This window comes from Myxine glutinosa, chromosome 4 (genome assembly GCF_964187855.1).
Source record: "Myxine glutinosa chromosome 4, kmMyxGlut1.1, whole genome shotgun sequence".
NCBI classification, from domain to species: Eukaryota; Metazoa; Chordata; class Myxini; order Myxiniformes; family Myxinidae; genus Myxine; species Myxine glutinosa.
This window is the reverse complement of record NC_136264.1, coordinates 206473959-206487776: the sequence shown is the minus strand read 5'-3', so window position 1 is coordinate 206487776 and position 13818 is coordinate 206473959. Positions and strand designations below refer to the sequence as shown.

The 13818-nt window shown below is 45.0% G+C and overlaps 1 protein-coding gene across 1 annotated transcript in view; it reads left to right on the top strand.

The window, feature by feature from the left end:
* The window catches only part of LOC137425663 (bridge-like lipid transfer protein family member 2), a 129699-nt gene extending 116405 nt beyond the window's left edge, over positions 1-13294 (top strand). The window contains 2 exon segments of the mRNA XM_078775355.1: positions 978-1118; positions 12473-13294. Coding sequence (XP_078631481.1) covers positions 978-1118; positions 12473-12658 — 327 coding nt within the window. The 3' untranslated portion in view covers positions 12659-13294.
* Positions 13295-13818: the final 524 nt, after the last annotated feature.

Sequence of the window (13818 nt, the reverse complement as noted above, 5' to 3'; positions counted from 1 at the left end):
ACTTTATTCAGACAAACTCTGCAGACAAACATGCAGACAAACTTTATTGCGTAGTAAATTATTACGTTGTCTATCTGTGTTGTCTAGTGCTGGGATTTATTTTTCTGTTCTCTCCTGTCTGTTTTAATAAAATTATTATTTGTCAAAGGCTGCCTGTGTGTTTGGTTCTGCCATATTTGCTGCGCCAATGTTTGGGCTTGGCATACCTGGAGGATTAATTTCGGTTTAATTATAATATTGATAACTGGAGTGATTTCGATGTTTCTCAGAGTACAAAGTGCATACTCTGCTCGGGTGCAGCTCTGTTCTACATGGATTAACGCATGGTTAGCTTCAAACTCAGTCATTCAACATGTACCGTCTCCATGTCAGCTGCGGTTTTGTTTGTTGAGCATTTGGCGTGATGCCATACACTCGAAAATACTTTTGAAATGTTGGTACACGAACCAATAATTATCAGTGTAGCCAAGTGTAAGATGCCCAGGCCCTCCATTCCCCTTCATACCCACTGCACCCACTTCCCCCCATCCCATACATATATTTTACATTTGATACTTCCACTTGTATCCTGACTTGTGTCCTTCCAATGTGGTTCTACCCACTTATTCAAGGGGAAAGCTCACCGCCATCTCATTTCATCTTCCATCCCCATCCATGATCCTCTCTTTCATATAATACCAACTCCTTCCTGGAATTTCTCTTCTTCGAGCAGGTGCTATATGAATGTGTTTCCCAGAGCCAATTGTTTCCCACAGTCTCACATTTGAATGTGGGTCTCATTAGGGTACGCCTCAACGCTTTGTCACCTTGAAATCTATACACATGTTATTTCCTTGTTTGTTTTCACTATAAAATCGTTTTCTTGTCCATAATGGTTTTTCATAAAAGTTTATAGTTATTCTCTTTCATTTCTGAAATATTGGTGAGATGTTTTATGATCGTTCGTTTTGAGTTTGCAGGATGTCTTCTTTATCCAGGGTGAAAAGGAGAAGAATCTGGAGGACGTGAAAGACTTTGTGTTGGTGCTGCCATGTTTGGAATATCACAACTGCACTTGGACCTGGCTGGACCTCGCACTCGCTCTCAAAAGAGACACTAAAAAGGCGCTTTTTGCTCAGGTCAGCGGAGTATGTCTTTCCTTTTCCCATTCCCAAGCCCCTCTTCGCTTCCAACTCTATTCTCCTTGCATACCCCTTCTTTACCCTTTTGTACCCTTCTCCGTTCGGCCTCGCCAGCTTATAATTATGCATGGAATGCAGTCCTCCCCTACTGGACCGGATTATATTAACGATGCGCCGTCAACTCGAGCTATGCGAGGGGCATATTGCTCACCCCATCACTTTTAATTTGCAGTATTTGTAAAATATCGATCACACCAGCAAAACCAAAACTTCCGAGGAATCCCAATGTGCATGAGCTGGAGAATGTCGGCATGCAACTTAAACTCGAAAATGAGATTGCAGAGTCGGTGAGCAAAAGTGTGTTCGAAGGTGACGTTGACCATCAGCGGAAGCATTTCAGTGACCCATCAATCAAATTATGATATGGAGATCTTGAAGGTCTTAGATGTAAGACGAATCACAATTAATGTTGTCCAGGAAAAGCTTCGAAGAGTCGAGGCATAACTACAGCATAAAATGAGAAACATGAAGATTGAGTGGTGGGACAATAAGGCTGATGAGCTCCAACGTCTTGGTGATATGAACAACATGAAGTGGCTTAATGCAGAGCTAAAACCAGTCTATGGGCCTACATCCTCAAAAATGATTCCGGCCATGAATGCTGATGGTTTGTCTTTTTTTTGTTTTTGTATACAAAATCGAGGCTCGTGTAAGAGCTAACATTAATCACAAAAAGACAAACTGACACATAAAACATACAATAAAGGGAACAGGAGACAAGATGGGGAGAGACAGGGAAGCACACAAGTACAACATTTGAGAGCAGGGACATCGGGAGATCTGTGGGAAGGAGAGGGCTTGGGGAGAGTTGGCATGGGAACAGGGGGGGGGGGGGGGGGAGGGCGGGAGAGGTATAAAACAAATGGACACTGCTAGAACTTCCAGGACAGAAGTTGGTATTTCAAAAATGTGGTTCCGGGGTGATGTTAACGGGGGAAGAAAAGATCAACGTTTTGGATGGGGGAAGAGAAGAGATGGTGGTGAACAGCTGTTTTAAAGACCTGGAGGGAGGAGTGGGATTGAAGGGAGTGAGGGAGTTTGTTCCAGAGGCGGGTTCCCTAAGGGGGGTTCTCAAACTCTCACATCCGAAGACGACATTGTCAACCGTTGGACGAAAATAATTTCAAGCCTATTAAATCACCCATCCACTCTAAGTGCTGATGCACTGCAAAGCCTTGAACTGCCACTCCAAGAAGAGACAGGAAGCATACCAACTGTGGTGAAATTGTACCAAAGTTGAACCCAGGTGTGGTGCTCCCTTAAACCGCTGGGCGGTGTCTATAAGACCTCGGACGTCCGCGACTCGAGGCCACTCCTGCGACATCATTATACAATGCCATGTAGAATTGAATGGTACGTACCCGCCTATATTCTAGGTTTGCTTGCATTGACTGATATATTCAATCTTTCTCATATGATGCCTAGATCCTGACATGTATGTTGCATGATGTACTTTACAGGATGATGTACAGATCTGATTGAGATTAAACCATACATATGGAACAAGTTGTGGATCTGGTTGATTTCCACAACACTTAATCTCAATCAAGATCTTCGGGAATGGCGGGACACGAGTCTGGCGATGGCCGGATGAACGCTGATCTCAGACGAGCGTTTCCCGACATTCTCCATGCTCCTGCGCGGCCCACCTCGGAGAAGAATGACCAGCTGAGGGCCCATTGAGCTAGCTCCAGCCACGGAGCTCCGACGACTCTCGCTGCCGGTCGACCTCGACGGGACCGGATGCGCAAGCATTTTGCGGAACCGCGCCGTCAAAGCGCGAACTGCTCTCCTGGGGCCGGAACGCCGGAGCAGGCGTGACGGACTCCGGCAAGGCGCCTGGTGAAGGAGGCTACTGGGAAACGTCCTGCGGCCGCAACCTCGTCGGAACGACGGACCCGATTGGCGCCGAAGGTATGAGTCTAGCCTCGGTTGCTCGAAACGCTAACGGCTCCGTCCGAGAGAATCATCCTAGATTTGCGTGCCTCGGCCCGAGATGAGATTCCCACGCGAGTGATCACGACTCCCATGTCGGCCATGCCTCCACACGGCCGGCACACTCCGACCACTCGCTACTCGGTGGAATCGCCTCCTCCGCGCGGGCCGGCACACTCCGACCACTCGCTGCTCGGTGGAATCGCCTCCTCCGCGCGGGCCGGCACACTCCGACCACTCGCTGCTCAGTGGAATCGCCTCTCCGCGCGGGCCGGCACACTCCGACCACTCGCTACTCGGTGGAATCGCCTTCTCCGCGCGGGCCGGCACACTCCGACCACTCGCTGCTCGGTGGAATCGCCTCCTCAGCGCGGATCACGCACTGCTCGTCGGGATCACGCCGTGCCTCACACGGCCGGCTCACCCTGACCACTCGCTGCTCGGTGGAACCACCTCCTCCGCGCGAATCGCGCACTGCTCGTCGGAATCACGCCGTGCCTCACACGGCCGGCTCACTCCGGCTGCTCGGTGGAATCACCTCCTCCACGCGAATCCACTCGCTGCTCGGTGGAACCACCTCCTCTGCGCGAATCGCGCACTGCTCGTCGGAACCACGCTGTGCCTCACACGGCCGGCTCACTCCGGCTGCTCGGTGGAATCACCTCCTCCGCGTGAATCGTGCACTGCACCCATCGCGTGCAATACTCTGGGAGGCCGACGATTCCGATCGCTGCTCGGAATCACCTCCTCGCCGCGAAGCCGCACGTAGCTCCCTTCGCGGGCCCTACTCGGCGAGGCCGGCGATTCCTATCGCTGCTCGCCGGAATCACCTCCTCACGCACGAATCACGCGCTGCCCCATCGCTGGATGGCATCCTCACTAGGCACGACGCGCCAGTCGCGCGCGCCGCATCTTCGCTGGATGGACCCCTTCTTCACGCGAAGCGCATGCGATTCCCCTCGCTGGCACTACTCTGTGGCCCCGTTGCTGCTGGTCGGAATCCCACCTACGCATGGCTTCTCAGCGAGGCCGGCGAACACCGCTGCCCGGACTCGCCTCAACGCGTGAGGCTCGTTTGGCTCCACTCGGGGACTCGCCGAGCATGGTCTTCCTAAACTTTCATCTTCTTCCGCTGTCATAACCTTAATAAACAATCTTAAAGGGTTCTAAGGGGTTCACGGCACTCGGGATTTGTGACATGTGATTTGTGAAATGTGATTTGTGTTGGCGTGATGTATCGTATCATGCTAGATACCGTTGATAACTACCGCACTGCTGCCGCTATTCCCCGCTTCAACCCCGGACAAACCCGGCCCGAAAGCCATCGAACGAGACGCTACTTCAGGCCGTGCAAATTATTGCGGCCCAGCGTGCTCGCCCTCTCGTCTCAGCGTGCCACGCTGGCTCGACAGGCCGAGGACGACTTTCGGTTTCGCCAACGAACCCGCACGCGCCCGAACCAATTGATGACGTCACCGACTAATCACGCGTTTGCCATACGACGTCATTAACGTAATTGCGTGCTTCACGCGATCTCATCATCGGGGATTCGTTTACATTTCCATGTACCTTGGTAAACTACGTACCAAATGTCCTTTACGTAAACGACGTAAACTACGTAACGCGGCGCTACCTCAAGGTCGCGCGCCCGCGCCGTTTAGGGAGTACACGGTGACCTCGTGAAATGGTGACATTGAGCGAAGCGCCCGACTCCCTTGTCTCCTGCGCAAGTAACGGGGGCACCATACTGCCTGCTTGCCCTTGACTCTGGGCTTGTTGTTTATCGGACAGAGCTCTTGGCTCGTATCCACGCACATTTCGAGACTGCGAGACGCCTCGTCTGATTCCATTTTCCCTCTGCCCCAGACTGACTGTGACTCAGACTGACCCAGACTGTGAAGGTCGTCTGACTTCGGTATGCAGCGCGCCGCTGCAACCTCGGTGGGGTGTGGGGGGGGGGGGGGTGGGATCCCAGGAGGTTGGGCAATCCATCCGCGATCCGGATGCCGCGATCCGGATGCCGTTCGGTATAACGCCTCCCACCTCGCCCCTTGTGGGGACCCGGGATGGACAATCCATCCGCGATCCGGATGCCGTTCGGTATAACGACTCCCACCTCGCCCCTTGTGGGGACCCAGGATGACGTCCATGGATGTCTTTGTGTCTTTGAGTGAGTCTTTGAGTCCATGGATGGTCGATCCGAGCCATTCAATGAAGGCGTTGAATGGATGGATCGGTCGGACATCCGTAAATGGACAATCCATCCGGGACATCTAGCATGGATGGACAGTCCATCCGCGATCCGGCTGGATCCGTGCCATGCAATGAAGGCGTTGAATGGATGGATCGGTCGGACATCCGTGGATGGCCAATCCATCCGGGACATCTAGCATGACAATCATCTCAACATCGAGACAATCCATCCGGGACAACGCTGAGACAAGCAAGGTTTGTCCAGCCGGGACTCTCTCTCGGTTTGTGAATGGGACAATTCAATTCGCTTTGAAAGGGACAATCCTTCCATCCGGGGCATCCTCTCGGTAGCCGGTATAGCCGATCTTCTCTGATCCTCCGAGCGCTGTACAGCAGGACAGGATTGCCATATGCATCCCGGAGGTTCTGCGCGCTTCGCTGGAGAGGCGCGTTTCGGTCGTTTTTGTCGTCCATCCGGGACGTTCTCTCGGCAGCCGGTAAAGCCGATCTTCTCCGATCCTCCGAGCGCTGTACTGCAGGACGGGATTGCCGTATGCATCGCGGAGGTTCTGCACGCTTCGCTGGGGAGGCGCGTTCCGGTCGTTTTGTGCATCGTCGTAATCAGCCATGCCGGTCGTCCAGGCAGCCTTCAGAGGCCGCTCCTGTCTCGTGCAAAGGATCGCTGCCAACGGTAGATTCACGTGCCGAAACAAGAGTTTGTAATGCGTATGAGCTGCCGTCAGAGGACGCTCGAGTCTCGTGATTCAACAGGGCCGCTGCCGGTGTCGAGTAACTCTCGTTATGGCTCTCATCGATTCTCTCGCTCGGCAATTCCATGACATGGACCTAACATGGATCGACCATGTACCCTTGGGAGCCTAGGCAGGTACAGACTGCAATGGACTTACTGTAATGGCCTCCTGTCATGTCATCTTACTTACTGTTACAGCTTACTGTAATTCTTTACTGTACTTGCTTACTGTAATTCCATGACATGGACCTAACATGGATCGATCATGTACCCTTGGGAGCCTAGGCAGGTACAGACTGCAATGGACTTACTGTAATGGCCTCCTGTCATGTAACCTTACTTACGGTTACAGCTTACTGTAAAGAGGCTTAGTGATTTACACATGTGTTGCCTTGCGAGGAATGGACATTCGCTCTTCGCCAAGGTACAACGTATCCTATCTCGCTACTGTGCCGACGACCCCGCTGTAAGACTAGACTATTGTGACCCACGTGACCGTCCCTCCCTTCGCCTGATACACCCCTGCCTGAAGCAGTGAAGGCACTGAGGTGCCCCTCCGACACCTGCCTCCAGCGGCTACTCCGAAGCAGGGGGACTCCGGGCTTGGGGATGTCGTACCCGGTAGTTTCCGACCCTGTGTTGGCAGGGTAATTTCGCCACCCTGACCGCTATGGATGGACCGACTGACTTTATAGGGAAATATGTCTTTAACACCCCAATAATAAAATGATGACTTCCTCAATCCATTAATGCTGACGCGCACTCGCTTCCTGCCGAGCGGCAGTATAGTTCTAACGGTGGGGAGAATGTGGTGAAATTGTACCAAAGTTGAACCCAGGTGTGGTGCTCCCTTAAACCGCTGGGCGGTGTCTATAAGACCTCGGACGTCCGCGACTCGAGGCCACTCCTGCGACATCATTATACAATGCCATGTAGAATTGAATGGTACATACCCGCCTATATTCTAGGTTTGCTTGCATTGACTGATATATTCAATCTTTCTCATATGATGCCTAGATCCTGACATGTATGTTGCATGATGTACTTTACAGGATGATGTACAGATCTGATTGAGATTAAACCATACATATGGAACAAGTTGTGGATCTGGTTGATTTCCACAACACCAACTATGGCAGAACTAACTGTCAAGCGCACTAAAGGAATGAAAAATGTGAAGGTTCCAGGATTGGGTTGTGTTCCATCAAAAACTCTTAAATATGGGGGCCTCTCTCTCATGATGCTGCGTTTCTTCAAGCATTGCTGGAAGATGGGAAAAAATTATACAGGCGTTTAAAAAGGCCGTTATTATCGCCATTTACAAAAATAAGTTTGACCAAGCAGAATGTGCACATCATCTGGGTAGCTCTCTTGTTACCTCTGCCACCGAAGGTGGACGGAGGTTATGTCCGGAGGGGTTGGACCCCTGTCTGTGTGTTACTTGCGAAATTTAAGATTCGCAAGTATATGAGTTGGTCTGGTCTGTTATTCTGTTTGTCTGTGTGTACGTCAATCGCCCACAGGTCACAATTTTAAACCCATCTTTACGAAACTTCACCAAAAATGGTAGAGTTGGTCATAAGAACCACCTTTAGAGGCCATTTTTCCCCACAGAGCAGGGGTCTCTTGCGACACACAGGGAATTACCAGTGAACTGGTACTCAATTTGCCGACCTCAGAAGGATGACAGGCTGAGTCAACCCCCCTGGCGTTAATTCAGCGATCGCCCGGGATTTGAACCCTGGATCCTCGGATCCCAAGCCGCATCCTAACCGCTAAGCCAACACCAAGTCATAAGGAAGAAGCCTATTGATTTTGAGGTGAATGGGTCAAAAGGTGAAGAGCACATTGTCAATTTTCAATCGATTCAGTTAATGTCTATGGATACACTGTATAATAAAACTGAAAAATACAGGTGGACCGTGAAGCTTCATTGAGGTGAAGTCTTGGTTGACCCCTGTGAGTATGTCTATTAAATATGTACTGTTTGAACATTAGTTGGACCATGAGTACATCTATTAATTATTTATTATTGGACCTTGACTAGGTCTATTAATTACCTCTATTAATTATGGACTATTGGAACATACCTTTTAGACATGTAGACCTTTAGAGCCCTTACACCTCCCTTTAGATTCCTAAGACCCTGTAGAATCCGAAGACCCCTAAAAGACCCCTAAGACCCATTTTATCTGCATTAAGATGTCACAATGACCCGTTTTATCTGCATTAAGATGTCACAATGACCCGTTTTATCTGCGTTAAGATGTCACAATGACCCGTTTTATCTGCATTAAGATGTCACAATAACCTGTTTTATCTGCATTAAGATGTCTCAATGACCCGTTTTATCTGCATTAAGATGTCTCAATGACCCGTTTTATCTGCATTAAGATGTCACAATAACCTGTTTTATCTGCGTTAAGATGTCACAATGACCCATTTTATCTGCATTAAGATGTCTCAATGACCCGTTTTATCTGCATTAAGATGTCACAATAACCTGTTTTATCTGCGTTAAGATGTCACAATGACCCATTTTATCTGCATTAAGATGTCACAATAACCTGTTTTATCTGCGTTAAGATGTCACAATGACCCATTTTATCTGCATTAAGATGTCTCAATGACCTGTTTTATCTGCATTAAGGTGTCACAATAACCTGTTTTATCTGCATTAAGATGTCTCAATGACCCGTTTTATCTGCATTAAGATGTCTCAATGACCCGTTTTATCTGCATTAAGATGTCACAATAACCTGTTTTATCTGCGTTAAGATGTCACAATGACCCATTTTATCTGCATTAAGATGTCTCAATGACCTGTTTTATCTGCATTAAGGTGTCACAATAACCTGTTTTATCTGCATAAAGATGTCTCAATGACCTGTTTTATCTGCATTAAGATGTCACAATGACCCGTTTTATCTGCATTAAGATGTCACAATAACCTGTTTTATCTGCGTTAAGATGTCTCAATGATATGTTTTATCTGCATTAAGATGTCACAATAACCTGTTTTATCTGCATTAAGATGTCTCAATGACCCGTTTTATCTGCATTAAGATCTCAATGACCCGTTTTATCTGCATTAAGATGTCACAATAACCTGTTTTATCTGCATTAAGATGTCACAATGACCCATTTTATCTGCATTAAGATGTCTCAATGACCTGTTTTATCTGCATTAAGATGTCACAATAACCTGTTTTATCTGCATTAAGATGTCACAATAACCTGTTTTATCTGCATTAAGATGTCACAATAACCTGTTTTATCTGCGTTAAGATGTCACAATGACCCATTTTATCTGCATTAAGATGTCACAATAACCTGTTTTATCTGCATTAAGATGTCACAATAACCTGTTTTATCTGCGTTAAGATCTCAATGACACGTTTTATCTGCATTAAGATGTCACAATGACCTGTTTTATCTGCATTAAGATGTCACAATGACCCATTTTATCTGCATTAAGATGTCACAATGACCCGTTTTATCTGCATTAAGATGTCACAATAACCTGTTTTATCTGCGTTAAGATGTCACAATAACCTGGTTTATCTGCATTAAGATGTCACAATAACCTGTTTTATCTGCATTAAGATGTCACAATAACCTGTTTTATCTGCATTAAGATGTCACAATAACCTGTTTTATCTGCGTTAAGATCTCAATGACACGTTTTATCTGCATTAAGATGTCACAATGACCCGTTTTATCTGCATTAAGATGTCACAATGACCCATTTTATCTGCATTAAGATGTCACAATGACCCGTTTTATCTGCATTAAGATGTCACAATAACCTGTTTTATCTGCGTTAAGATGTCACAATAACCTGTTTTATCTGCATTAAGATGTCACAATGACCTGTTTTATCTGCATTAAGATGTCACAATGACCTGTTTTATCTGCATTAAGATGTCACAATAACCTGTTTTATCTGCATTAAGATGTCACAATAACCTGTTTTATCTGCGTTAAGATGTCACAATGACCCATTTTATCTGCATTAAGATGTCTCAATGACCTGTTTTATCTGCATTAAGATGTCACAATAACCTGTTTTATCTGCATTAAGATGTCACAATAACCTGTTTTATCTGCATTAAGATGTCACAATAACCTGTTTTATCTGCGTTAAGATGTCACAATGACCCATTTTATCTGCATTAAGATGTCTCAATAACCTGTTTTATCTGCATTAAGATGTCTCAATGACCTGTTTTATCTGCATTAAGATGTCACAATAACCTGTTTTATCTGCATTAAGATGTCACCATAACCTGTTTTATCTGCATTAAGATGTCACAATAACCTGTTTTATCTGCATTAAGATGTCACAATGACCTGTTTTATCTGCGTTAAGATCTCAATGACACGTTTTATCTGCATTAGGATGTCACAATGACACGTTTTATCTGCATTAAGATGTCACTGACCCATTTTATCTGCATTAAGATGTCACAATGACCCGTTTTATCTGCATTAAGATGTCACAATGACCCATTTTATCTGCATTAAGATGTCTCAATAACCTGTTTTATCTGTGTTAAAATGTCACAATGACCCGTTTTATCTGCATTAAGATGTCACAATGACCTGTTTTATCTGCATTAAGATGTCACAATAACCTGTTTTATCTGCATTAAGATGTCACAATGACCCGTTTTATCTGCATTAAGATGTCACAATAACCTGGTTTATCTGCATTAAGATGTCACAATAACCTGTTTTATCTGCATTAAGATGTCACAATAACCTGTTTTATCTGCATTAAGATGTCACAATAACCTGTTTTATCTGCGTTAAGATGTCACAATAACCTGGTTTATCTGCATTAAGATGTCACAATAACCTGTTTTATCTGCATTAAGATGTCACAATAACCTGTTTTATCTGCGTTAAGATCTCAATGACACGTTTTATCTGCATTAAGATGTCACAATGACCTGTTTTATCTGCATTAAGATGTCACAATGACCCATTTTATCTGCATTAAGATGTCACAATGACCCGTTTTATCTGCGTTAAGATGTCACAATGACCTGTTTTATCTGCATTAAGATGTCACAATAACCTGTTTTATCTGCATTAAGATGTCACAATAACCTGTTTTATCTGCATTAAGATGTCACAATAACCTGTTTTATCTGCGTTAAGATGTCACAATGACCCATTTTATCTGCATTAAGATGTCTCAATGACCTGTTTTATCTGCATTAAGATGTCACAATAACCTGTTTTATCTGCATTAAGATGTCTCAATGACCTGTTTTATCTGCATTAAGATGTCACAATGACACGTTTTATCTGCATTAAGATGTCACAATGACCCGTTTTATCTGCATTAAGATGTCTCAATGACCCATTTTATCTGCATTAAGATGTCTCAATGACCCGTTTTATCTGCATTAAGATGTCTCAATGACCCGTTTTATCTGCATTAAGATGTCACAATAACCTGTTTTATCTGCATTAAGATGTCTCAATAACCTGTTTTATCTGCATTAAGATGTCTCAATGACCTGTTTTATCTGCATTAAGATGTCTCAATAACCTGTTTTGTCTGCATTAAGATGTCTCAATGACCTGTTTTATCTGCATTAAGATGTCACGATGACCCGTTTTATCTGCATTAAGATGTCACAATAACCTGTTTTATCTGCGTTAAGATGTCTCAATGATCTGTTTTATGTGCATTAAGATGTCACAATAACCTGTTTTATCTGCGTTAAGATGTCACAATGACCCATTTTATCTGCATTAAGATGTCTCAATGACCTGTTTTATCTGCATTAAGATGTCACAATTTAACCTGTTTTATCTGCATTAAGATGTCACAATAACCTGTTTTATCTGCATTAAGATGTCTCAATAACCTGTTTCATCTGCGTTAAGATGTCACAATGACCCATTTTATCTGCATGAAGATGTCTCAATAACCTGTTTTATCTGCATTAAGATGTCACAATGACCTGTTTTATCTGCATTAAGATGTCTCAATGACCTGTTTTATCTGCATTAAGATGTCTCAATGACCTGTTTTATCTGCATTAAGATATCTCAATGAACTGTTTTATCTGCATTAAGATGTCTCAATGACCTGTTTTATCTGCATTAAGATGTCACAATGACCTGTTTTATCTGCATTAAGATGTCACAATAACCTGTTTTATCTGCATTAAGATGTCACAATAACCTGTTTTATCTGCGTTAAGATCTCAATGACCCATTTTATCTGCATTAAGATGTCACAATGACCCGTTTTATCTGCATTAAGATGTCACAATGACCCGTTTTATCTGCATTAAGATGTCACAATGACCCGTTGCACATTAACTAGAGCTGATGTGAGTCCCACTTTTGATTCGCTGTTTACATGAAATGATATTTCTAATTTTCCCAGGCCATCAAGGAGAAGTTTCGTCGGAAGACCATTGCAACAAGCGAAGGGACAACACTAGGACAAGGAAGCGAGGGAAGCGACTCTCAAGTAGAAGAGCAGGACAAGGCCCGGCTTCTCTTGGGAGAAAAGCTGAGTTCTGCGGACAAAGGTGGTGGGCGGAAGGGCTTTTTCTCTCGCAAAAAGTGACAAAGATCCTCCAAAGTAGACAGACGGTGAACTTGGAATTTTTTGTTATATGTGGTGTGGATGCGAGTGTTCGATACAATGAGTGGAGGCGATATTCCCGTGAACAGTGATTGAGCCAGAATCCAAGTGGAGGACTTTCTAAACGTTAATATATATATATACTGTATATATATATAAATAAATAAATTGATAAATTGAGCAAAGTGGGTCGATTTTGGTGTGGGTCATGTTGATCGATTAGGATTCTGGGGGGAGCTGTGGTGGGGTGGTAGGAGAGTTAAACTTTTAATGATTAGGAGAAAGCTTGAATGGTGCGACCATTTTGATGATGTACAGTATTGATGTGAATGTTATTGATGTCAGACAAAATGCTATTTTCAGCTCAGGGGTTGTGACGGTGTATTATCAGCCAAAGCTGTGCAGTCACAAAATTTATCTTCACTGTTTTAACCTTGTTTTGGTCATAGCATGGGTGTGGCTACGGTTTGTCATGCTAAGTCGTGTGTGTGTGTGTGTGTGTGTGTGTGTGTGTGTGTGTGTGTGTGTGTGTGTGTGTGTGTCTGTCTCTAGGTGTGTGTGTGTGTGTGTCTGTCTGTCTGTCTGTGTGTGTGTGTGTGTGTGTGTGTCTCTCTCTCTCTCTCTCTAGGTGTGTGTGTGTGTGTGTCGATCTCTGTGTGTGTGTCTGTCCATGTTTGTGTGTTCGTCCGTGTGTGTGTGTGTGTGTGTGCGCAAATGTGTATCTATCTCTATGTGCGTGTGTCTATCTGTGTGTGTGTGTGTCTGTCCGTGTGTGTGTGTAAGTGTGTATCTATTTCTGTGTGTGAGTGTCTGTGTCTGTGTCTGTGTGTGTTTGGTGAGGCTTCTGAATGATAGTTTGCTTTCTTGTATGAATTATGAGAAAACATTTAAGCTTTAAGTGTTGTAAGAGGCTTGTGTAAGATGCATTAAACCATTTTTTTCCACAAAAATGGGCATTTTTTCTTGATTTCATTGTCAGTTATTCTTGAATTGGAATATTTTCTGCTGGAACACATGAGGATTGCTTTCTGTGGAAGAAAAATGAATATCAAAGGAGCTCAGGTAGTGGGACGTAATCATAAGGTAGTAAAGGTAAGGTAATTATAGGGTGAGCTAATCAAAATGTAGGTAGTGGGGTGGTA